This window comes from Cupressus sempervirens, chromosome 6 (assembly GCF_028749045.1).
Source record: "Cupressus sempervirens isolate cs-2001-9-10 chromosome 6, ASM2874904v1, whole genome shotgun sequence".
In the NCBI taxonomy this organism is placed as follows: domain Eukaryota; kingdom Viridiplantae; phylum Streptophyta; class Pinopsida; order Cupressales; family Cupressaceae; genus Cupressus; species Cupressus sempervirens.
The window spans coordinates 406,059,186-406,086,917 of NC_143123.1; the positions used below are offsets into that span (position 1 = coordinate 406,059,186).

A 27,732-nucleotide genomic window follows, 5' to 3' on the forward strand; every position below is an offset into this window, starting at 1 on the left:
TATTTTCTCAATTGCATTCATCGAACTTAACATTGTCTTCCGCATTCCATGTGCATGGAAGCCCAGCATTCCTAAAGTTTCATCTAAATTTACCCTAACCCTAGAGTGTATCCAAGGTAAGCTGGCATTTCTCCATCTGTCGGTTTGCTTTGGAAGCTCTTCGATTTTCCTTTAAACGTCAATTCTTCTGTGTTTATTAGGGAGGGCTTCTCTTTCGACATTTGATTTAGGTATTTCAGGGATCTTAGCCATGTCGGACAGGTACTATTAAATTTGTATCTTATAAATGAATATTTTATCTCTGGCGATTGATGTGTAATTCATGGGTTTTGCTTTACTTTACGAAACAAACTGTTGCAATCATTTGTTTTATCACCTTTCATGGATTTATCCACTACTGTTGTCAGATTCAGAATCGTTTCCAGTAAGACCTCAAGTTTTCTGCGGGGGAACAGCTTTGCGAAAACTGGAATTTCTTCACATGCTATACAATTGTCTATACAAGCATCTCTTTTGTGTGTATTGGGTTCCTACAAATCGCGCACAATTGCATTTTAGCTAGTAAATTTGATCTCTACTAGATGTGCGCCCTGACATAATGATGGAAGTTAAGTAGTGTTAAATTTTGACTTTTCTCTGTTGTATATTTGAGATCAGGGCGACAATAAAAGTTCATGCACAGGAACTGACCTATCAGTTCCTTAAAGTTCACTTGAGATAGGTCATTTAAGAAATCTTATATCATTAAATACTTCACAAAGGTGACTCGAGAAAATGATATTATTAGAGAACTTTGGAAAAATTTGAATGCGTAAATATTGGTCTCAGATCACAATTACATGTATTGATTGGGTTTGAATAGGCAGATAGGTCAAGGCAAAAGTCTGGTTGGCACAGTGCTATTATTTCCGTTTAATATTAAACTTAATTTAGTTAATCCACGATCAGTTAGCCCATCTTATGTAAAGGGACAATGATTTTACATTATGGCATTGAAAATTCACCATCAAAGCTACAGCTATCTTGTAGATTGATAATGTAGCATCTGGGTAGATGAGATATGCAGATGTAGGAGAGATTCTAGAGCTGCATGTATGGTTTAGTTTGCTATTGTTACTAAGATGGATGCTTTCCAATATCTATTCATGCAAAGAAATAGTACCACAAGTGTACTTTGAAACGAGATTTGATCAGATTATCAGAAAGATTGGGAGAGCTGTTTCATGTTGAAGTAAACAAAAAAGAAAAAGTTAAAACAAAAAGATGTATGCTAACGTACTACATCCCTGTTGGCAATATACATATAGGAATCCTACTGCTATAGGTAGAAGCAGGTACATCATCTCTTTACCCATTATTAGATTTGAATGATTATTAAAATATGTTTTGCGGCCTAGCTACCACAATAATAATTACTGAGTCTAATGCAATACAGAGGCATTATGGATTGCTGCTTATTGATAATTAGCTCTGAAGAGCCTCAGGAATGTTATTATATTCCTTGCCGAGTTATGAATGGACTAGAGGAGCACGATCCTTGTTACAGGACAACAGAGTACAATAGCATACAAAACCTGCCTACTTTATCGAGTTTTTTAAGAATTGTATTTGATAGCGTAGCATTGCATTCCATTAAATTGATTTCTAATCTAGGGTCAATTCACAATATTAATTCTGATATGATTTATTTATTGTATTTATGTGGTATCACCTTCTTTACAATGACATTGAATATTATGACAAGTCTGTTACCCAGTTCTCTGTTGGTTCCCATTGACCCACCTTAAGAACCCTGAAAATAGTACTAGGAAGATTACTCTGTTGCTTGGTAAGACTGTAAAGTAGTGCTTTACTCTATTTTAATTTTACATCTGTAACAATCTGTGTTATCCTTGCATGATATTCATATTTCTTAAATAATTTCTTTATAAATTTTCTAATTTTACAAGTATGCACTATAATAGATTGGTGACAGAAATTTTTTTTTTAAAAGATGTTTTGTAAGTCAGTTCTTTACCCTGAAATTGCAGATGGATGTACTCTTCAATGTTAGTATGGTCTTTAAGTAGAGCCTATGTTACACATTTTTCTTTTTGCATTGCTAAAATGTTCCCTCCTTGGAAGCCACTGTTTTGTTTACCAAAACATGTTCCTAATACTCCTGCTCTCTTTTTCAGGGATACACATTTGCTATGCTTGTTTTCTTATTGCAGTTATTAATAGTTTTGGCAATGATTTTTAATTCAATATAGAGATGGCAAACATCAACACAAAGGTAAATATTCCAAGCAATATAGAATCTGACCTCAAACTGTAAGAATAGATTGCACCAGATTATAATGATTTTCAGGTTACAGTTGATATGGAATCCTTTAATGCTGGCTATTAAATAAAAGAGAGTTTCCAGAGCTTACACAGTGCATATATATTATTCCGCAGCTACAAATCTTTTATCGTTCAATGTCAAACCAGAAGTGACTACTGTTCAGATAGAAAACTATGCTGATAATATAAGACCCTTTGTAGATAATCTGCCACAGTGAAGGCCCCAATGTAACAAGAAGCTTGTATGGTAGCCACAGAGAAAGATTGTTCACATGGATGGAATATATAGTCCAGTATTAAATAAAGAGCCTGCAACTTTGAACCAAAGGAAGTCTGTTTTCAGCCACGACCAGAAGTGGAATCATGATCCTGGACCTTCTGTGGATTCTAGGAACTCTGATACTTGGAGGATTGACAGTGCTATCATAGCAGCTTCAAGTGAACAACCATGATGATGACTTAATAAAAAATTTAAATGCTAAACTTGAAGAGCTAGCCAAATTTTCTCTCAGGCCCAAATAAATATTTTGGTTGCATAAATATCAAAGCTTATTACATCTGACAAACTTCTAATTGCCCAAATTCCTAATGTCCGTATTGATGCAGATGATATTATTCTCTATTATAGAGTCAGGTCGAATAATTATTTCACAAAGCTTAAATAAGCGGCTAATATAATATTCAGAACAAATATCTTTGCTCTTCTCAGATGACTACAAACTACCTATGATTTGTAATTAACCTTGGCATTGATGTAGACTGTCACATATCCACCCCTCTAGAAGAACTAGGTTTTCGTCTAGCCCCTCTGTCAAAGCTCCTGAAGGTTTTTGTCCCCAGAAATCATCAAGCATTTATCAAATCTCAAAAAGCACGAACAATCCATCAGTAGGAGAACTTGGAGATGTTAAGTTTGTAATTACAGTTTTGTCTCCAGAAATCATCAAGCATTTATCAAATCTCAAAAAGCACGAACAATCTATCAGTAGGAGAACTTGGAGATGTTAAGTTTGTAATTACAGTCAGATTGATATGATCGTGAGTTTCATTATTGATTGTAAATCATTAGATAAATATTCTTTTATATGCATATATATATATATAAATATTATATATATAATAATAATGTATATATTATACATATGGTTTATTTATATTATTAATATAACAACTAATGATGTTTAAACTTTGGAGAAGAGACATGTCTCCTCTCATACTTATATGAGATCTGGAACATATCTATAACAACGGCAATATAATTACATTTGCAGAACCGATCCATGTTATTTAACATGGTATCAGAGCCAAGTTGCAAATGTAAAACTCAGACTAAGAAGAGCAGAAACAACGATAACTTATTAATTGAATACATTCATCTCAACATCCTATTCAGTGAATGGGACATGATATAGAAGCATTCTATCTCATTTGGATAGGAGAAAGGAGATTGAGAATATTTTTACGATTACTAAACAAAGCGATGAAAAATAAGTTAAAATTGAGGATAAAAGGAACATGCAATCAGTATGAGCTTGCATGGTGACAACTTTGTACATATAGATATCGGTGTGTTCTTATCAGTGTGAGCACCTCAGTCATAGATGTCATGTTTTTGCTGCAAGTCATTAGTGGGAGATGCAAGGATTATCAATAACTCTATATATATGGTATCAAACTATTGTCTTTAGAAAAGATGAATGATTCATAATTAACGAGACTTACAATACTGATAAGCATACCCAACGGTGTGAAAGGTTCCCATACTAACAAATTTGAGGAGGAGCAATACGGGAGTACGATGTTAGGCAGAAAGGAAGGGAAAACTACAACCACTGAAATAATCCAACCGGCATATAATATCTAATATAGTCAAGAAACCATGTCAAATGAGACAAATCAGAACTCGATATTATTTGCAGATTTAAATTTCAGTAACCTGCGGTTATTAGATAGAATTATTATTGTCACATGTCATAGATAATTGAGCTAGAGGAAGTCTAGTGTTTTTTTTTTTTTTTTTTGGGATATACAACCAATAAATGATGATTTGGATGAAAGCTAAGCAACATAGCAAGTCGTTTGGAGGAGTTATGCTTCATCCATCCCAAAATCAAATGAATAGTTTCAAGGTATAGGAGAATGATCAAACTACCATATAAGGAGGAGGCTATGAGAACATCATAGGGACTCTCCAACACTGAACATTAGAGTTGGATGCTTAATTCTGGACATCTCTTCATACTCATTATAAGGAAATTGATGTTGGAAATTGCATGTTACAATACATATATTCCATATGCATCATAATGATAACACATGAAATTAGAACACATAAAGATTGTAGACTCTCAAACTTGGCAGGAATTTGTAGTCCATATATATATGTCGAAAGAGCTGCTCGAGTCACACCTTGGAAATAGTGACATCTGTTTTGTCATATCTCAATAAAGTTGAGCACATTGCTAGAAAATAGGAAATCAAAATATTCCCAACGTCTCTTCAGGGGAGACTCTTATTAGCATTAATTGAAGAGGGATTCAGTCAGCAACATAGGGCCATGATTGTGGATTGTATTTCTATATGATCTACATAGCGAATCAAAGATAATCTACATCTTTAGCAAATATACTATTCAAACTTGAGAATCATACCAGATTTTTTATTTGACAATATAATAATTTTAAAGTTGTTTTCAATAATATCAAAATAGAAGGAAATTTATTCCAATCATCAGCTTCAAATTCTAGAGAACTAAGTGAATCATACAAGGTGAGATTATCTTTCTATTTGTGGTTGAAGTTACATGATAAATCATATACAATGAAAGGAAAATTGATAGTAACTTCACCATTTCTATGTTGTATCTATGAGCTTAGAGGTTGGAGCATTATATGCCATTTGGATACATTATATCCCTGTTGTTCATCTTTGGTTAATCCTCCACCTATATTTGGAGATTTATCATTTCACTACAAGAAGCTCTAAATTGATTTATCAATTCGAGAACTTGGAGGTTCATTAATTTGAAAGACCCATTGAATATTTGGCGAGAGTAAGAATCAACTCATTTTTAGTGAATCTAATTTTCATAAACTTAGTTCTCTCATGATATTGGTTGGAGATATTCCTCATACAATGAATATTGGCAAGAGTGATTAGAGGCAAGGCTAATCCATAAGAGAACTGCCTTGTTGTTAGTTTCCCACTTGTACTCAATGCTTTGTGTGAAAGAAATGTGGAGTTCCCTGAAGAGCAAGTGTGAGTACTTCCATACACTGAAAGATAATTTGGGAAAGGGCTGATAAAGTTAAGTTCACTCCACCTATCATCTTTCAATCAGAGCATATCAAAGAAGAAAAATAAGTTTACAATATTTGATGTGATGCAGAATTATTCAATGATATAAGAGTGGGAACTTCACATTGTAGGGGGAAATAGTAATCAATGTTTCATTCCCACTATTTTACAAAATGCTTATATAAAGGAAATTGGACTATTATATGTGGACGAGTTTGATAAAATGGAATGACATGTTTGCTTCTATTGTTAAACTAAATGAATATTTGGTTCTTCAATAGACGAAAAGAGCAAGTTGGAACTTAGAAATGAGTTGTCATTTTTTTAATACAAAATTGTTCAACGATATAAGAATGAGTGAACATTTTACATTGTGGGGGGGAATAATAGTCAATGTTCCATTCCCACTTGAACCTTATTTAGAGGGGAGATGTTCCATTCTCAAATAATCTAAAAAAAGACAATTTCTGAATCTTCATGTGCAAAGAAGTATTTTTTATCTTTTACATTTATCTACTCTTTGTAGTTTCTCTCTTATTTGTAATTCCATACATACTATAAGGGTTATTTGCCTTGATCTTTTCCTTTATGTTTGAGGAGATGGTTGGTATTTTACACATGCTACCAAATATTGTGCAGACTCAATCTAATTACAGTAGCTCCAAAGACTTTGATGATCAAGATGGATGAAGTGGGGCTCTTGAAGCAAACATCTTTTTATGATTGAAATTATGAGATCCTTCTACATTAAGAGGGAGTATGACACTTCTTCTAAGGCAATGCAGGAGCTTAGAAGATTGATACTCAGAGGTAGTCTAGAAATGCATGTGGGTGACTGTATGATGTTGATGGGCCTACTCCTACTTATATCATGAGGAAGTGATGACTTATCACCAGAAAATCAAAAAATTGATATCAGATTCAGAGTGAGTTCGACAGGCATCCTTGGGTGAAGAGAGTTTCTGAGGAAGTAACTAGAGGACTTGACTTCCAAGGATCGATGTTCAGAGGGAGAAATTTTGAGATGCAATCCTTTTTGGATGATATCTTCTCTATGTGGAGAACTAAGAGAAATTCTTTGTAATGCGCTCTCATCTATGAGAGAGAAGTCTGAGCTGAAAACCCTTGTTCCACACTCTAGTAGCAGCTATGGTGGGTCCAACCTCTGATTTGGTTCATGGCGGATATCATGTGAGTTACTACATGATCCCGTTGTGATTATGTCATGAAAGGTGACGATTTTTCATTGATGTATATATTTAGAGGGGAGCTATTGAAAGGTGACGATCTTATCTATAGCTAGACCTATTATCATAACATGCTACATTAAGTTGTTGTCCCAGAGTGCTGGACGTTATGATAACGAACATAAGGTAACTATTGAAAGGTGATGATCATATCAATAGTAGACCTATTTTCTAACACTAAAATGTGTTGGAGCAAGTGTTATCATGGTTCTTCAGGCTGAATTTTGCCAGACACCATGAAATTAAATTGTTATGGTTCTTTGGGCCGGACTTTGCCGGACATTATAACATAAATTTATCATAGACCACACTTAAGGTGGTGTTTAAACATATATTAAAGTTATAGAATTTGCTTCAATTCCCTCTTTGCTAAAGAAGAAGTGTTGAGAAATTTAACCTCATTGTGAATCGAAGCTAATTCTATATGTAATATATGTTATTATATATATGTGTGTGTTGATAGATTTATGTTGATATCCTTAAATATACCATTCTAGGAATATTAGACTGAGATGATATCTCTTCATATACTCAAGAACATAAATGTTCTATACCAATCCTTCTTAACTAAGAGGGAGTGTTAAGTTTGTAATTATAGTCAGATTGATATGATCACTAGTTTTATCATTGATGGTAAATCATCATTAGATAAATATTCTTTTATATACATATGTTCTATATTATATATATAATATATATTACATATATTATATTAAATATAATAATAATAATATATATATTATACATATAGTTTATTTATATTATTAATATACTAATTAATGATGTTTAAACCTTGGAGAAGAGACATGTCTCCTCTCATACTTATATGAGATCCGAATCTGCATAATATATCTATAACAATGACAATATAATAACATTTGTAGAACCGATGTTATTTAACAGGAGAAATATAATGATTAAAGTAACATAATAATATTTTATTAGTTTATTGTTTTAAATATATTTTTTTTTATCGGCAAAAGGCTGAAGGCATTTATATTATATTATAATGCTGTTTATTGTTATTAAATTACTCTATAATAATAAATATTTTTTTTCATTGTTATTTTTTTCTGATAGGCAATGGGCTGAAATTTATTATTATTTGTTGAAATTAATTATGGTTATGTGTTAAGCTCGAGTAGACTTGAAGCCAAGACTTCCCAGATGAAAAACTCACAAATTACTGTTGTGTTGTGGGCTCTTGCCTTGTTATTGTTATTTTAGAATTTGAATATTTTATTTGTTTTTGACAACTAAATAAAAATTAACTTAATAAATTGTCAATTTAAAAATTGGGGACATCTGTGTCCTCCTGGCCCAGACATTGCTTGTCCTCAAGCAATTCTCTGCCATACTCCTAGCATCCCAAACTAGCGATACGAAAATAGTGCTGCTCCACTCTGATGTAACCCGCAGACCTGAAACCTGCAACCCTGTTATTCGAAAACCTTCCGACCATTAACCTGATTGGTGGATTCCAGATCATCACTCTGTCCCACGATTCTGTCCCATTCATATAAAATGAGGAGATAGAAGCTATCAACAATAAATAACTCTCCAACTCCAGGTGATCTTCCAAGGATGTGCAAAATAGAAGCTATCAACAACAAATAACTCTCCCAACTCCAGATGATCTTTCAAGGATGTGCAAAGTACCCCATCATTGGTGCATGGGAAAACATCTCAACCTATCCTGGGCTGCTGTTGCCGATCTGAACATCACCCATAAATCTGAAAATCAGACATCATGATGATGTAAGAAGCGCCTCCAAGAAAATCCATGTTCCATGTAGAACAATGATTTCTCAAGAGTGTAGGTGGTAGTAACCCATGAATTAAGGTTGGAACACATCTGCCTTTGTGTTAATGTTAGTGTAGTTTCAGTCAGATATATTAGTGTAGTTTCAGTCAGATATATCTCACTATATATATAATGTTAGTGTAGTTTCAGTTGGATATATCTCACTATATATATATACAAAAATATGTGTCTGTGTTAAATAACAAACTATTATATTAAATACTAATGAATATACATATCCTTTCACAGGAAATGTCCATCAATATTTCATCTAATATGAGTGATGGCTGCCATTTGGAAAACACATACTGCAAAGGCAGTGCTACCACATTTTGCAGAAATCCTCCATTTCTGAACATGGTATCAGAGCAGCATTGCGATTGGGATCTGATTTAAGAGCGGACAAATTAACTTCATAATCAGAAAATTGAACATTCACAAGAGATCCAATACTCATCCTACCCAAAATATTGCTCACGGATTCAACATCATTCTAGCGTGTAGGATTTTGGTGACATGTCTGATCAAATCAGGCAGTTGCTATTGGAACTGAAGTGTCTAAAGTCTGAAACTTTCAAGTTTCAGATGAGTGATGTGCAGAAATAAATGAACAACACATTCAATGATGCGAGGACCAAATCCAAAGTAGGAGTTGCATGCTGGAACATTGACGATGGGATATTCATAGAGATTAGCGATAACAGTTATTACAAAACATAGAGGATATTACATGGGTCCTTCCAAAGAGGAGGATATTCGTCAAACAATGAGAAGGTACACAGCATGTGACATCGTCACTGGACAACATAATAATACTGCATGACAAACAACTGCACAAGTGGCCCTGACAATTGATGACGTCAACCGATGTATATATGGGAGAGAATAAATTTTAAGGCAGCAAATAAGAAAGGTATTGATGGGAGTTATAAGAAAAAAAGTGCATACATCATCATCGAACATGTGTGAAAGAATATAACAAGTCAGACCCATAGAACCTCGACAAAGTCAAAGGAAAGAATACATATCGTGAAAACAAATAAGAAAGGGAGATATAAATAATAAACATTACCAAATCATAGGTGGTAGAAGATAGATATTAAAAACAATGGTATATGTAATTGTGCAAACTGGTGACCCACTATGAACTAGGCTATAATTTGAAATGAAGGTATGCCACAGGTGGGAGCGGTACTCGCCAACCCAATAAGTCAAATAATGATGAGGTAAGAATTATTTGTCTATTTTATTAAATATTTTTTAAGTAAAGATGAATTAGGAAAATTGATTACTGAATATAATTGGTAGTGATAAGAAAATAATATGTTTGACATATATATCATATATATCTAGAATAGTATTCTTTACCAGTTTGTATATATATATTATAAGGAGATAAGAAGTAGTTGTTTATGATATATATATATATATATATATATATATATATATATATATATATATATATATATATATATATATATATATATATAATGGAATTTATGATTAATCTAATATACAATAATTTTCAATTACAATAGACTTGTAATAAAAGATTAAATAAATTCGATATAATGTTTGTTAATCATGAAGAGATTCATTATGAGAATATAAAAAGTAAAGATGAAGTATGGTTATATTTTGACTTCTATACATTTCTTAGTATTATGTTATGCCATGACTTAAATTAGTAACATTCTTTTTTGTATTTCTATATATTCTATAAGATTTATTTGCCTTGATCATTTCCTCCGAAAATTTAATTGTAGGAAAAGGGAGATTAGTTTCAGACTCAGAGGGAGTTTGACACCTCTTTAAAGGTAACATTGGATGAGCAGCTATGAAGATTGATATTCAAAGGGAGTCTGAAAGTCCATGTGTGTGACTATATCGTTTTAATGGGCCTACCCCTGTGCACATCATGAGGAGGTGACAACTTCCAAATGATTATCACTTGTATTTGCAGAAGTTAGTTGTTAAAAGGTGACGATCTTACAATAACTTAATTTTCTATTATGATGAATAGCTTATGATGTCTATGCAGATCATGATAGATTATACTTTGCATGGTGGATGTTCATATGGTAAGCATTATGAGAATGTGTGTGCACATGCTTTATGAACATTTCGAGTACATGGTTAATGTTATGCAAATTGATGTTCAGGAAGCCATTATACAATACTTGGTGAATATCATATGAGATGACATTTAGGAGGTCATTACTCATAGTACTTGGTGAATATCTTGCAACTCGACATTCAGGAGGCCATTGCTCAAAGAGTACATGGTGAATGTCATATCAGATGACATTCAGATGACCATTACTCCCAATATCATTACTCAGATTATTTGGTGAATCATTTGTTGATATTTTGGAGGCCAATACTCATAATATCAAAATGTTGAAAATCTAACGATCAAAGATATTCTTATATTACATTGAAGTAATATATGGTCCTATGTTTATCCTCCCTAATTAAGAGGGAGTGTTAATGTTAGTGTAGTTTTAGTCGGATAAAATTCATTATATATATTTTGATTATATATATATACACACACACAAATATAAATGTGTTTAATAACAAACTATTATATTAAATACTAATGAGTATACATGTTCTGTGAAGGGACATGTCTATCCATATTTCATCTAATATAAGAGAGATGGCTGTCATTTGGAAAGCACATACTGCAAAGGCAGTGCCACTACATTTTGCCGAAATCCTCCATTTATTAACATCATGCTCATGTGTATACCACAAATCATAACCCAGCTGGTCAAACATTTGCATCTCAAAACTGAGAATCGTCATGACATGTTCTCTGTACCTTGGTTCACAGAGCAGCTGCGTTTCCACTTCTTCAAGTGCATACCAATCAAGATCTCCATGACATGTGTCATTAGTCTTGGAATTAGGGTAGTCTTAGACTTCACCAAAGAATCACCAATGGCCCAATCCATGTACACTTCTTCATAGGCTGAGAACAGTTTGTTCTACATTGCAAGCTTCTGACAAAGATAACTCCTTAATTTCTCCACAAATGATCTCGGGCAGCCAAAATAATTATGCCTCCCTCTACATGTGTAGATAGATATAACACTAATGGTCGATCCATGAAGTGTTTACTCAACTATCTCCACTTCTTCTACGATTTGAGCCTTCAATGGATTCTCTCAAAGAGGAAACTCATGAACCTCATGATGCAAAGTAGTTATCTCAATAAAATCATCAGAATCATACCTCTTATCTAGTTGAAACGAATCAGAATGTTCCTGTAATTACTATCTTGCCTGGGCAGTCTATCATTTGGCCTTCCTATCTCTTCATAGCCATCTATCGCATGTCACTTGCTACTTCTTTACATCCCTTGAAGTATGATGTACAGCATCAGAACTTTTGTTGCTTGAATCTTCATTACATTTCTCACACAAATTTTGAGTGTCCTTAGTGGGAGATTCCTCAATACCATCATCCTTATCTGAATTGGCTGTTATCTCTTGATAATGTGAAGGTGAGGGATTGTTGTTGCCAAGCAAAAATCAGAATGTCAGTCATACCTTTCCATGATGTCCTTAGGAGCCTCAAACACTCCTTCCTTTAGTTGTTGAGAGTTCTTCATCAAGTGCTGCTCCAAGAGATGTCTCTAATTGCAGATAATAGGAGTCAAGCTTGATTTGAGCCTCCATCATCTTGGCTGTCATGTTTATAGGCGCGCCTCATGCCATTGATTTTTGTTGTCACAAAGTGTGTACCCCACCGAAAACCTTACCTCTTAGGGTTACCAATTGTCCCAACTGAAGTGCTGCTGTCAACAATCTGAAAATTAGAAACTTCTGAGTTTAGGGTTGTAAGATTTGGCGATGAAGGTAGCCAATGAAGATGTAGAGGCAATGGAAAACACAGTAACAAGAGAGGATAAGAATAAACTCATTCCTATCAAGAATGCAATAGAAGTAATACAATGGATTGATTTGGATTTGGATTGACTCAACGGGAATTAAGTTGTATTATTTGGATGATAACTAGGAGACCCCTTATTGCTTATATAGTCAAGGTGAATATAAAAGGAGTGAATGAGACAATGACAAGTGTTGTTGTCTCATTACATGATAATTAAGAGAACTCTATCACCCACCCAAGGTGGAGTCACATGTCCATTAGAGTCGGATTATCCTCCAATGTGTAATAAAGTTTGTGCAATATGTGCAACAAAGATGGAGACTGATAAAGTAGAATGTGAAAACATCATATGACCACCTAAAGTGAAAATGCTCCTATTTGGTCCCTAAGTAAGCTTAAGTAAAATGTAATTTTTATGTAGGTGTGAATTGACCAAGGTAAAATGTCTTTGTTATGTCAACACCTGCCTTAAATGCAACTTAGGGAGAATTTACAAAAGCCAATAATGCAAGATGATTTTCGGCTACTAGGCCATGTTAGGTACCCATATACAAATGCAAATGCAATCCCTCACATACAAAGAAAAGGAGAAAACCACGTGGGAGAAAACTCCCTCCAAAATAGAGATGAAAACACACAATGCCCATAATGAGGAGCAAAACCTCATATGAAGTAAAAGTTTCCCCATAGGAGAGAGGAGGAAAGACCATGAGACCCCCCTTTATGTCAAAACTGCTGCAAATGTGGGCCAAGATGATGACCAATGCTCCTCCATAAGAGGAAAATAAAGCCAATGCTGCACCAAGAATGTAAAAGTGTGACAAAACTAGGTAACAATTTTGATGAAGATTTGATGGAAAATCACTCTTGCAATATGATAAAGATAGAGCATGGAGACGCTTGAGTATCAATAATTAAAATTTTCAATTATTTTAAAAGTTTTCTTATAAATTCTTATCTGTAAAGTTATAAAAAGTCAAAGAATGTTGTGACATTAGATGCACTTATTATTTTAAATTAATTTCATAGGAATAAATTAAAAAAACAATTTACATTTTTGTAATGATCAAACGAGTCTTAAAATAAAAGTTTCATAAATTTATTTATTCATTTTTCAAAATTTTAAATATCACTATTCAGTGCTTTACACCATAAATATTTTGTACATGTTGAGCATGGTCATTCTGTATTCTACCCAAAAGTAATTTGAACAACATATGGAAGAGGTATGTCCAATGAGGGGATGCTCACGATTGCTAGATCAGTACATTCTAAGGTTTGATTGGAGGCATGCACAAAGTCTCAAAAGATACTTCCTAATCTATTGAGTACAGAAGGATCATATTAAATATGTCATCAATGACAAAGTACAAAGAAGGATGGCACCTTATATTACTGTGCATACAACATAGCTCATGCAAGAGAATACACCATGATGATGTAAATATGGAAAGTTGGAAATCGATAAGGATGCCACCAAGAATGTGTTGCAAATGATTGTTGATGATTCCTCTAGTTTAACAAATGAGCCAACAAAACACAGGAGCAATTGGCCCCCCGACTTCCAGTTGGAAGACTTGAGATGAATTACTGCAACAAGTATGGTAGGTGGACCATTTTTGCATGTGTATTTAAAATTCGTTTTTGTAAACTTATAATAAAGTTTTTAAAAACATTTTATTACTAAATTTTTTTATTAAATGAGAAAGATTTTCTTTCTTTCTTTCTTGGAATTTCCATTTCAGTGTTTACAATAACTACAATCAGGCTATCAAAGACTTAGATCACTATGCAAAAGACCAGACTAAGATCTTTGCATTACAATTGCAAAACTAAGCCAAACTTTGAAAGTACAATTTCTAATCACAGTCACTATAAACTGATAGCACCATTACAAAATACACAACGAATCATACACTTTAAAAAAATCGGTAAAGGAGTTTGTATGATTCTGAATAAGGCGTTAGGAAGTTGCAAAACTGAGATTATGTGATTTTCTAAAAAATCAAATACTGAAATCATAAACCATCTACACCAACGTGTAGAGCAGAAAACTCTACCTCGAAAAAAAAAAAAAACTTTCTTTGAAAAAGGAATTGGGATGATTGAGAAAGCACTGTTTGAAAGTTGGTTGCTTAAATATTTTTCTTGGATTGTCGCCACATCCTCAAACTTTCAATGACGATAGATTTGGCCCATGGCATTTGATTTGGATGAAACAAAAGTTGTTTTGGGGGCCAATTTGAGTACTCTTCAAGAAATCCAAATATGTAAGCATACTAATTTGAATTTCTTCTCATTGCATTAAAATATATCTCATCAAACAAGAGGAGGTGATCTCTATCCGAAAGTAGGTGTAGGTAGTCTGATTTCGTCACAACCAAAGCTTCTTTGAATAACTGCAAGCCTGCAAGAGATTGTTCTCCTTCAATGCCTTTGTGTCTCCATTGAGCCATACAACAATTATCTGCCATTATTTTATGAGTATCCTCAAGGCGAACTAGGGCTGCAGTAATCCTATTCTCATTTAGCTTCAGTTGACCTTTAAAATGGTGTGAATTTTTGGGCCTATCATTTTCAGACAACTGGTCTAACTTTTCTTCATAAAAAAGCCCCTTCCAATCAGACTTCTTCATAACATCTCCTCCACAATACCTGTGTTTGGAAGCTTGGTCACCATCGCACCCAGACAAGGGATCACCATCATAGTTGGAAGTTCTTATATCATGCTCTTTTCTAACAGCCGATTCAAAATCAGACAGTGAGCAATCTGAATTATCAACTTTCATCCCATACTTATCAAACAACTCTTCAAGTGTCCTCAATGCAAGGCTCATGAGTTAACAAAGGACTGCTGGTCAAATTCAGAAAATTAGAATCATGTTCATGCCCCTTCAAAGTGTCTTTATTGCCCCTTTATTGCCCTTTATTCCATTTTCTTTGATGGGACGTTGCTTCTTCATGAATGCTGGTCTATGAGGTGTGTCTAGCTGAAAGTCACAAACCCTCCTAGCTGCATTAGCTACCATTATACTGATCCTTACCTGCACCCCTCCTTAGGTGTTATGTTTTCTGTCTCCAACCAACTCCATGGTGAAGTTTCCATGACAAACCTAACATTGTCAAATTGTAGGACCTTTGTATCTGTCAACTTCCTAATCTCCACAATTATCTCTATAAGACAACATACCTCACATGATCTCAACACGCTTTTTTCCCAATGTAATCATGGATACACTATCCAAATCACAAATTGATTCCTTACCAATAAGATGTATAGCTGGTTCATGCAATGGAGCATTAGTTGGATTCATATCTCCACATATCTGGTCAATCAATGCTGGTTTAGAAAACTCTGTGAAAGCAGTTCTTTCAACCTTGTCCAGATCCTCATATGATTGAAGTGAACTTGTAAACATGGTTTCATTCTTATTCATTTCAATTTCTCCTTTCAACTTGGCAGTAAGACAAAACTCTGATTCATCATACATAGAACCTCTATCTTTAGAAAACTCGTCAAGCCTTTTTAAACTTTGCATCTTCACAAGCGTCAACTCCCTCTTGACTAGACATAGCTTGACCTACTTTTGATTCTGATTGAGTTCTTGATTCAGGATCAAATTACTCTTTCCTTTTTCTTACATAGTACCTATTGAAAGATTTAGTAGGTTTGACCTCCTCTTGTTCACTTGAGTATTCATCAAAGATTTTGATAACCTCCTCATGCACAAGTATAATGATCCCTGACAAACGTAGATATTCATTAATGTCAATAGATTCGTCATCTTTTGATATCGGTTATTCCTTTTGGCATTTTTAGAGGCCACAATTTCATTATTCCTTCCATTTCTGTAATCAACTTCAACATCCTATAGGCATGCAGGATGTAATGTACCGTACCTGCTATAACCCCTTTTAATCAATGCACCAATTCCTGAACTGAGGCCGTATGGTCTAAAATGTGCAGGCTGGATACTAATCACTTCAAATCTATGATTGAATTAGCAATGTGCGAAGGGGGCGAGCAAACTGGAAGCACTGAAGGTAACCTTACAGCAGGAAAACAATGTCTGTACGGTGGGTCTGGACAATGCAGTGTACGGTGACTGGGTATGATACCCGTACAATGTCCCAAAGTCCATACGGCAAGATACTTGTACAGTGATTGACCGTACGTTGAGACCAATGTCCGTACGGTGGGAACAAAGGCCGTATGGCACGAAAGTGAGGGGGGGTTTGTACGGAATGGCGGAGTATGAAGTTGTACATTGTAGTGGGTGTCCGTATGGATTTGAAAGGTGAATGCGAGTTGTTGGGGATTGCAATGGCCATACGTTAGGAGGTGAGGCACAACAGTTGAGTTCTTAACAGTGTGATTTGTGGGTAGGGGAGGGGAAGTGAGTTGTACACCATAAACATCAATCGATATTATTTAATTTATGGCAAATAATAATGTAAACAGCATGCAATGTTTGTACCAATTTGGATGAACATTCGCAGATTGATAAGTATTTGCAAATAATGAGAGCACTCCAATTGCCGGATACAAACCAGATGAACACCAACAGAATAGGGTGAGGGTTTATTCTCACCGAAACCGTGCAAGCCAGATAGGGAAGGTCTTTCACTTCCGAAATGGCGAACAATGCCGAACTCCAACAGGAATCCGCAGTATAGAGAGATCAAATTTCAAAAGCATACCTATCGACTACTACGAGCCGTGCTTAAATACCCATCAGGAAAAGCTTTTCGAGGGTGTACAAAAATTAGCTGACGGTGACACAAACTACTATGACAAAAATTAAATTTGGGTCCGAGTTAAATTAAACAATCGGCTTGTTACACAAAATAATTAAATACATTTATTTCTGTTCGGGAACATTACAGTCCTCCTGTCCCAAAATTTGCTTGTCCTCAAGCAAATGCAGTGTCGGATGCTGAAGGGTGTGTTCGCCTTCCCACGTTGCATCGTCCAGCGATAGATGTCGCCAACGTACCAGGTATTCTCTCACCGTTCGGTTATGCTAGACTTTTTCGTGTACTTCGGGAATCTCAGCAGGTTCGAAGATGAGTTTCCCCTCCTCATTGAGTGGTGGAAGATCTATAGCGACGGAGATGTTTTGCCCGATAGCCTTCTTCAGACAAGAAACGTGGAAGACATTATGAATGCGACTACCTTTGGGAAGCTCCAGTTTGTACGCTACCTCACCAATGCGACGGATCATGTGATAGGGACCATAAAACCGGGGCTTTAGTTTTTCCTTCCTTGTTCCCTTCAGTGAGGACTGTCGATAAGGCTGTAGTCGGAGATAGACCAAATCCCCCATTTCAAAACTCCTCTTTAATCGATGTCTGTCAGCATATACCTTTTGTCGGTTTTGTGCTTGCTGTAGGTTTTCTTTCAAACTCTTCAGAATGTCCTGTCCTTCCTGAAGCCAATCCTTCGCCTTTGGAGCGCGACTGTCGCTCAACACTGTATTGAGGAAGGAGAGTGGTTCATGCCCGTACAGAGCCTTGAATGGCGTTATTCCGATCGACATGTGATAAGTGGTATTGTAGCAGTATTCTCCGAGGTAGATCCATTTCACCCACGCGCGTTGTTGTGCCGAGGCGTAGTTCCGTAGATAACCTTCGAGCCATTTGCTCACAATTTCAGTTTGGCCATTTCTCTGTGGGTGGTAACTTGTGCTCAGTGATAGTTCAGTTCCTGCCATCCGAAATAGTTCTGTCTAGAAGATACTGATGAAGTGTCTATCCTGGTCGCTGATGATGTTTCAGGGTAACCTGTGTAGGCGAAAGACTTCTCTGAAAAACAGATCGACGATCTGTGCAGCCTGAAGGTCCAAGGGGATGGCGAATAAGTGAGCGTACTTTGTCAATCGGTCAACTAACATGAAGATGCAATCCCTTCCGTTCACCTTGGGAAGACCTGTTATGAAATCCATTGATATACTTTCCCACTTATGTTCGGGAATCGATAGAGGTTGTAGCAGTCTAGCAGGAAGAGTGTGTTCGGATTTGTTCTGTTGGCAAACAGTACATGCTCTGACATGTTGCAATACATCCCCTTTCAATCCCTTCCATGAGAACCTCTCCCACATACTTTTGTAAGTTTTTAGGAAGCCGGGATGACCAACCAGGGGGGAGTCGTGCACGTGTTTCAGGATCTTTTTTTTCAACTTTGATTCAAGCACTAGGTAGATCCGATCCTTATAATAAATGATATCATTCACCACCTTATATCGATCATTGTGGATGTGACCATCCATTATTTCACAGGCGAAAGTATTCTTGGAATATTCCACCAGCAATTGTGCCTTCCAGTCGGTTGAGATCTGCTCTAGTGAGCAGATGGTGGGTCTTCGGGACAAGGCATCTGCAACAACATTATTTTTCCCCTTTACATATTCAATATCAAAATCAAAAGATTGAACCTTGCTTACTCATTTTTATTGCCGTTCGTTCAGATCCTGCTACTCCAGGAAATATTTCAGACCGTTGTGATCCGTACCGACAACAAACTTGGCACCAACCAGGTACTGCCAAAACTTGGTCAATGCGTGAACAATGGCCAACATTTCCTTATCATAGATGGAATACAGGCGCTCGGCTAGTGTAAGCTTCTTGCTCTCATAGGCAATGGGGTGTCTGTCCTGCATCAAAACTGCTCCAATGCCTTCCCCTGACGCGTCACATTCCAAAATGAATGGTCGGGTGAAGTCGGGCAATGCCAACATCGAACAAGTGCTCGTGGCCTCGTTTAACCTATCAAATGTGAATTGCGCTTCTTCATTCCACTGGAAAGCCCCTTTCTTCGTCAGATCTGTTAAAGGCGTGCTGAGCTGAGAAAAACCCTTGACAAATCTCCTGTAGTAGCTGCACAATCCGAAGAACCCTCGCAGATCCGTGAGTGATTTCGGGGGAGGCCAATCGAGGATAGCCTAGATCTTCTTTTGATGCACTTGAACCCCAAATTGACTGACAACATGGCCCAAGTACAATATCTCTGTCATTCCGAACTCACATTTGGATTGTTTGGCGAACAGGGACTATTCTTCCATGATACTTAGAACCTCGTTCAAATGTTTCAGGTGCTCCTCCCACGTCCTGCTATAAATGAGAAGATCATTAAAGAACACCAACAAATACTTACACAATTGCTTGTTAAAGATGCGGTTCATGCATGACTGGAATGTAGCAAGTGCGTTGGTCAGACTGAATGACATGACCAAGAACTCATAGTGTCCGTAATGGCAATGGAAGGCCGTTTTCTCCACATCCTCTTCCCTCATTTGGATCTGATGGTATCCGGAACAGAGATCTATTTTTGAGAAATAGACTGTACCATATAGTTCATCCAATAGCTCATCTATCTCGGAATGGGGTACCTATTCTTTATTGTCCTCTTGTTCAGTGCGCGATAGTCCACACACATGCAATGTTCCGTCCTTCTTCTTGACCAACACCACTGAAGATGCGAACAGGCTAGAACTGGGACGGATCCATCCCTTATCAAGTAACTCCTGGATTGTCCGTTCGATTTCATCTTTGAACTTCGGGTGGCGGTACGGTGTGGTTATAATAGGTTTCGCTCTTGGTTCCAACTCTATTGTATGTTCAAATCCTCGATGCGGCGGTATGCCAGGAGGAATATCCATGAAAACCCTTTCATGCTTACTTAAAACATCCTAAAGCTCTTTATCCTGTGGAGGTTTTCGGTACCCCTTAATAGGTTTTGTCGAGATGAAACATTGTGTAGCCCACGCAACATCATCATGCCGTAGGATTGCCTCCATCCGATGCGCAGACACTTCCTTTGGTCCTTCATTTGCCATCCCTCGGAGGACCACCTTCTTCCCATCAGCCACGAAAGTGAAGTCCATTCGCTTGAAACTCTTGAGTGTATTCATCAAGTGTCTCCATCCACTGTATGCCGAGGATGACCTCCATGTGGGCCAGATCCACTATGAAAAAGTCCTCTGTCACTGTGTGATTTGCCATCGTGATGCTCAGCTGAGGAACTAGGTGCGTGCAGGGTAGGAAAGTCCCTCTGGCAACCTTGACCTGAAAGCCCACGTGTGCTTCCATCGGAAGATTTCTTCGCTGTACTAAAGATGAATTTATGAAATTCAATGTAGCTCCGCTATCCAACATCACTGTGATCCTTTGTCCTTGAAGGGTACCTCGCACACGGAAAATTGTGCACCTCGGATTGCCAGCCAAGGCAATGGATCCTCCACGTTTTATTAAAGTGGCAATCCTCTTCGTATGGTTGAAGTTGGCCATGTCAATGTCACCGCTAGGTTGGATGTCTTCCACTGGCGTTTCCTCTCGATCCTGCTCATCTTCTTCATCGGACATCACTTCGATATAATGAATTTTCCCTTTCTCGAGACATCGGTGGCCAGGTTCCCAAGGCCCCTTGCAATTAAAACATAACTTCTTTCTTCAGAGTTCTTGTCGGGATGCTTCATCCAGTGATGGCTTCTTGGGCGGAGGTTTGTCCCTCGGAAACGTTGGTGGTTTTAGATGTGAATGAATCCGAGAGGATGAGGATGATGCTGACGACGACGCCATGCTTCGTGCCTTACTGATTGCTTCTGTCGAGGTTGACGGGTTGAATCCTTTCACCCAACCTTTCAATGGTTCTGCCAGTCCATCCATAAAGAGAACAACCTGCCTTCGTTTAGAGATGTCTGTCACGAACACAGAAAGTCTTTGAAACTCTGCGATGAATTGATCTACTGATCTCGTTTGCCTCAGCTGTGCCAGATCTTTGAAATTGAGCTCGGGGTCTTTTCCATCAAATCATTCAATTAGTCTCTCCGTGAACTCAGCATAAGTCTTTATTTGATCATGCCCAAGAGTGATAGTGCTGTGGTGCCACCATTCGTGTGCAACGCCCTCCAAGTGTAACGCGGCAAATTTAATCGCTTCTTCTTCGGGCATAGGATTTAGCTGGAAGTAGGTGTTGGCTTTCATTACCCATGCCTGCGCTGAAATGGAGCTTGAATCGTCAAATGGAGACAGGTTCAGCTTACTCAATTTTCCCCTTAGGTCATCGTAAAAACATCCTCCTGTGCATCTCATTCTTAGATCTGCGTAATCCTTGTAGGAGATGTCTTCTTCAAGATTTGCATTCCGCCAATCCTCCCGTATTTCCTCGAAGGTTGGAAGTCTCTCTTCGTGATGTGTCTCAGTCTGTGGTGGGAAAGTTGGCATGGATGGTCGAGAGTGTGCAGTGTGAGGGTGTGATCTGCCTGCCACTGAATCTGCGCTATGTCCATTCGGTTCTCCAGAAATTTTGTTTTCCGCCAACTTTTTGAGAGTTTCTTCCATAAGCCGTTGAGTATCAGTGATCTGTGCCTAGTTCCGCGCAAGATCCCTCAGAAGTTCAATGAGTTCGGCACCTGTCGGTTCCCGTTCCCGTTCCTGTTCTTCAGCCATTCGATCAACAGAATGTGTCCTTCTCTTCCGGCTATAAACTCGCATTCACCGATCACAGGCTGGCAGGATCGATTGCTCTGATACCACTGTAATGTACCGTACCTGCTATAACCCCTTTTAATCAATGCACCAATTCCTGAACTGAGGCCGTACGGTTTAAAATGTGCAGGCTAGATACTAATCACTTCAAATCTATGATTGACTTAGCAATGTGCGAAGGGGGCAAGCAAATTGGAAGCACTGAAGGGAACCTGACAGCAGGAAAACAATGTCCGTACGGTGGGTTTGGACAATGCAGGGTACGGTGACTGGGTATGATACCCGTATAGTGTCCCAAAGTCCGTATGGCAAGATACTTGTACGGTGACTGACCGTACGTTGAGACCAATGTCCGTATGGTGGGAACAAAGGCCGTATGACACGAAAGTGAGGGTGGGGTCTGTACGGAATGGTGGAGTATGAAGTCGTACGTTGTAGTGGGTGTTTGTACGGATTTGAAAGGTGAATGCGAGTTGTTGGGGATTGCAATGGCTGTACGTCAAGAGGTGAGGCACAACAATTGAGTTCTTAACAGTGTGATTTGTAGGTAGGGGAGGGGAAGTGAGCCGTACACCATAAACATCAATCGATATTATTTAATTAATGGCAAATAATAATGTAAACACCACGCAATGCTCGTACCAATTTGGATGAACATTCGCAGATTGATAAGTATTTGCAAATAATGAGAGCACTCCAATTGCCGAATACAAACCAGACGAACACCAACGGAATAGGGTGAGGGTTGATTCTCACCGAAGCCGTGCAAGCCAGATAGGGAAGGTCTTTCACTTCCGAAATGGCGAACAATGCCGAACTCCAACAGGTATCCGCAGTATAGAGAGATCAAATTTCAAAAGCATACCTATCGACTACTACGAGCCGTGCTTAAATACCCATCGGGAAAAGCTTTCCGAGGGTGTACAAAAATTAGCCGACGACGACAAACTACTATGACAAAAATTAAATTTGGGTCCGAGTTAAATTAAACAATCGGCCCGTTACACAAAAATAATTAAATACATTTATTTCTGTTCGGGAACATTACACAGGAATTTGGCCTTCTTAGAAACCACAGTGTTCTTTACCAATATAAGTACCCAATGCTGCTGCTATTTTGTTTCAGGGATACATGTTTGCTATGTTTGTTTGCTTAAAGCAGTTATAAATAGTTTTGGCAATAATTTTTTTTACTTCATTAAAGAATAGAGATGGCAAGCATTAATGCAAGGGTAAATACTCAAAGCAATATAGAATCTGACCTCAAAACTGTAGGAATAGATTGCACCAGATTATGATGAATCTCAGGATACAATCTATATGGAATCCTTTAATGTTGACAACTAAATAACAGAGAGTTTCCAGAGCTTGCACAGAGAGTACATATATTGTTCCGCAGTAAAAATTGGCTCCAACCTTCCTCCTTGTGCACATAAGATATATCTTTCAACATCAAAACATAAATGATGACTGTTCAGTCTTTGACAGCACTTTCCAATGAATCACGCCCGCCAAGTAGAGAAATGCTGAACATAGAAAACTTTGCTGATAATTGTAGATCCATCTGTAGATGATCCACCACATTTATAGCTCCAATGTAAAGAACTTTGTATGGTAGCCACAGAGAAAGACTGTTTGCATGAATCAAATACAGATATTGTTGCTGATAATTATCAAATGATATTATTTTTGTTTTAAAGAGTCGGGTCAAATAATAATTATGCCAAACTTAAAAAGTGGCCAATATAATATTTAGAGCAAATATCTTTGCTTCTCTGATACAAATTATCTCTGATTTGTAATTAACCTTATTGTGCAAATTTGTCTCTTGCAGTGACTTTACAAATTTGGCACAGATATAGATTCTGTCACAAATCCACCCCTCTGGAAGAACTAGACATTCGTCCCACCCTTATACCAAAACCTCCAGAGGAACTCCTACCCAGATATCATCAAGAATTTATCTAATCTCAAAAGCATAAACAATCCATCACCAGGAATCTCCCTTGTAAAGGTCTCATGGGAGCATCTATAAGAGGCCAACTTCGAGAAATATAATTAATAAATAATCTTATTTTATTGTTTTATTGTCTACAAGTTGATTTTTTGTCATTCATGCCTCAATCAAATTTCTGTAAATAGCTGAGATCTTTGCTATAATCATTCTTCAATCTCGCTGGTTACCAGATAAGTGTTATTTTTTGGGTCAACTGCTCCCCAGAGGTGTTATTCATCCATCTATTGAAGAGTGGTACTATTGATGTTTGGGTTTATTATGTATGTAATGGATGGATGCATCCATGTGTGTGTAGCTTGATTGATAGGTCAAGGAAGAGGCATTTGATCAATAGATTAATTTTCCCTCATTTTAGGGGAACAGGCTATATGCATCCGTATATGTTAATGCGTAGGTATGTTATGTATTTACGTACATATGCATATCTATAAATGCAAATGCCACAGGTTTTTGTGTCTATTTACATATATTGAGATTCCAAAAATTATAAAAAATAAAATGAATTCTGTGGTTATTTTTAATGCAAACATATGCTACCAAACCCGCCTTTTTTACTTCAAAATCTTTATGCACTCTATTAGTCTGGTGTGGTCAACAATTGTGTGGATGAGAATTGGTTTGAATTATGGTGTCTGAAAGCTTATGAAACAGTAGAGAGAAAGGCAGAGAGAACTAGAAGTTAAGTAGTCCACTCAGCTATTTATTTTGGACATTGCATATCCTTTAGATTCATGTCTGAACCCTCAGAGTTGTGTATGGAAGTTGAACCATTTTATGCATGCCTTCTCATCTCCCAGTGGTTGAATGTTGTGTTGTCGAAATGTTTAATAGTTGTATGATGTGCTGGCATATGACTTGACATAGTTTGAACCAGAAGTGGGGGGCACCTTGATCGCTGCAGCCTTACGATTGCTACAATGGCTAGGCTACCTGGATTGCCACAATGGCTACACTGTTTAGTGAGCTCAATCTGACAGCTAGAATGATAAAATATATGCGAATGGGACTTCGTGGTTTGGCCTGGAGGTGTGCTGGATTTTTTGGAGGCAATGGTGGAATCTGTGGAGCATTTGGATGTAGCATGGTTACCACCGAAGTGTTTGATCCCAGGTATAGCTCTGCGACACCATTGGAGTGCATGCAGAACTTTTTGGAGATTGATGGAGTGTCCTCTATGTTCCTGCAAGAATTTGTGAGGTGCTTGGGAGCACTGCAAACCTGAACAGCATCTTTATGGCCATGATAATAGCCCAGGTGTTCTATTGGCAGATTCTTGTAGGGTATTAATCCTTGTAAAGCAATAATCCTGTTTAAGTCGAGTCTAGGAAACAGGTACAAAGCTCTGGCTTCTAGCTGTTGGCAGGTGAACTGCTTGGCTTGTTGAGGAAGCTGACTAAGTTGACTACTCTGTATACAGGCTGAGAGCAGTTCTTGGTGTAGATGGTGTCCAGATTTGGTCTGTCTTTAATGAAGCAGGTGTTGTGTTAGCTGGAGATATGGAGGTTGCTTGTGTGGTGACTGGAACACTGGGATCTGTGTCAATAATTCCTTCTCAGGACATGACTACTTAATTCTCTGTTTTGGGCCAGTCTAATCAAAGTCTGTTTAGAATGGTGCTCACTGCTAGACTGTTTGATGCTTCTTTCAAAGTGTTTGCTTGGGTCAGTGTGTCAACTGTATTGTTTCATGACCTCAGTGTGATAGATGGAATGATGCGGTAAGAATCCTTGTAAATGGTTCTTTGTGTTTTGGCGTGGAGGTTAAGTCGTTCCTGCAGAGGCCGTGGTCTCCACAGAGTGTTTGGATACTGTATGGTCATCACACAAGTGTTTGCTCCATTCAGAGCCTGTGCAGCTCTTGCTGGAGATTGGAGGATATCTGGTATCTGTTTGGATGTAATTGGACTCGAGAAGTGTCCCTACACTCACTACAGGTCTCACTATTGGTAGAAGGTCCTCCTGGATCATTAATGTACTTGCTTGTTTATATTTTTGAGTGAGTGACAAATTGTAAGCGAAGCCATTTCATCTTTGTTTCCACGTACTTTGCGGCAGATGTTGCCAAGATGTCAGGAGATACCCTGTCTAATTGCTGTGTCTCTTGCATGCAGTCACTAGTAATTGAAATGTGGACCCTACCTAAGGGCACATGTTTTTTTGATAAAACTTTATTCTATAGTATGTTGCATTGTTCAACTTTGTTTTTACACTGCCCAGTTATGATTTATAAGTCAGGGTCTAACTCAATTGTTATTTGCTTCAAAATTAGAATTTACTGCACTAAAAAACTGCATGTGTATTCTCATAAATCTTGGAAGCTATGGTGTTAATTAAAAGCCACCTTGGGCTGATATCAATGTGAATGCCTTATGCACAGACGACCTGTGTTACAACTGCAAATGAGAAAAATTGATAAGTTGTTTAATAGGTTGATAACAAACCGAGACAAAGGAAGGAGAAATGACAAAAGGAAACTTGTTGAATGGAATGCTGGAGTTAGTCAAAGAGTAGTCCGATTTGGAGTGCTTCAACTTATATAATTGCTCCAACTCTTTCAATTCTCAACCAAAAAATTGTGACTGATCCTGTGGAATTTTTCCTCATGTTTCCTGTCAAGCAAATGCCTATGTTTAAACAGGATCTGCTAAGAAGACTCTAGCTAAGTTGTTCAGAGAAATGCATGCTGTCTTTTTGTCTTCTGTGAATGCATCATTTGTTTGTTTAGTTAGTTGAAGACTTTGCATTTCTTTTCCTTTGTAGTGATGTTGCTGAGAAACCTGCTCCAGCACTGGGGGAGCCCATGGACATCATGACAGCATTGCAGTTTGTCTTGAAGAAATCACTAGCTCATGATGGGCTTGCACGGGGCCTCCATGAGGGTGCTAAGGCAATTGAGAAGCATGCAGCACAGCTGTGTCTGCTGGCAGAAGACTGCAACCAGCCAGATTTTACCAAGTTGGTTCAAGCTTTATGTGCTGATCACAATGTGAGCCTGATCTCTGTGCCTAGTGCAAAGAAACTTGGTGAATGGGCGGGGGTAAGTAGTAGACAGCTTGTATTGATTAAATAAGTGAAGCCATTTCTGGAGATATTGTATTAGAAATATAAATAATTAGATCTCATTGTGATTAATGTAATTTCTTGCTGATTATCTCTACTTAACATTTTGTTTGTGTATTTGCCGAATGTGGTGGTTTAAATATTATTTTCGCTGCAGCTTTGTAAGATTGATTCAGAGGGAAAAGCAAGGAAGGTTGTTGGCTGTTCATGTGTGGTTGTAAAGGTACAAAGTACATGCTAGTTATGTTATAGTTTTCTAATGTTAAAGAATTGTAGATTTAGCACTCAGAATCTTGGTTTTATTGGTTTTCCAAATTTTGCGTGTACATGGACAGGATTATGGTGAAGAATCAGAGGGCTTGAATGTAATTCAGGAATATGTTAAAAGTCATTAAGCTTGTTCCAGTTTTGCTTTTAAGGACTATTTTAAAGCCATTATGTGCTTGTCATGTAATACTGGCTTCAGCTTTGGATAGGCAGAGGCGGATTGACTCCTAGGTGTCTGGGTCCCAATTATGCTATTCTATTTTATACTTCTTGGAACAAACTTTAGATGACATCAATGTTCCAAGCTATAAAATTGATTTTTTTCAAACA

General features: G+C 37.3%; 1 protein-coding gene and 1 long non-coding RNA gene across 3 annotated transcripts; both read left to right on the forward strand.

Annotated features, from left to right (window-relative positions):
- Window positions 1–28: 28 nt before the first annotated feature.
- Window positions 29–27,732, forward strand: LOC149552779 (small ribosomal subunit protein eS12-like). Its single transcript, XM_089788321.1, has 5 exons — window positions 29–116; window positions 201–261; window positions 26,836–27,112; window positions 27,293–27,358; window positions 27,471–27,732. The coding sequence occupies exons 2-5, from the start codon at window positions 251–253 to the stop codon at window positions 27,528–27,530; spliced, it is 414 nt and encodes a 137-aa protein (XP_089644447.1). The 5' UTR covers window positions 29–116; window positions 201–250; the 3' UTR covers window positions 27,531–27,732.
- LOC149552780 (uncharacterized) lies at window positions 268–2,891 on the forward strand. 2 transcript variants are annotated; one of them, XR_016352970.1, is made up of 3 exons: window positions 269–1,334; window positions 1,436–2,275; window positions 2,440–2,891. It is a non-coding gene; the product is annotated as an uncharacterized LOC149552780 (long non-coding RNA). The 2 variants fall into 2 exon arrangements; XR_016352969.1 differs by having other exon boundaries at window positions 268–1,334; window positions 1,436–2,891.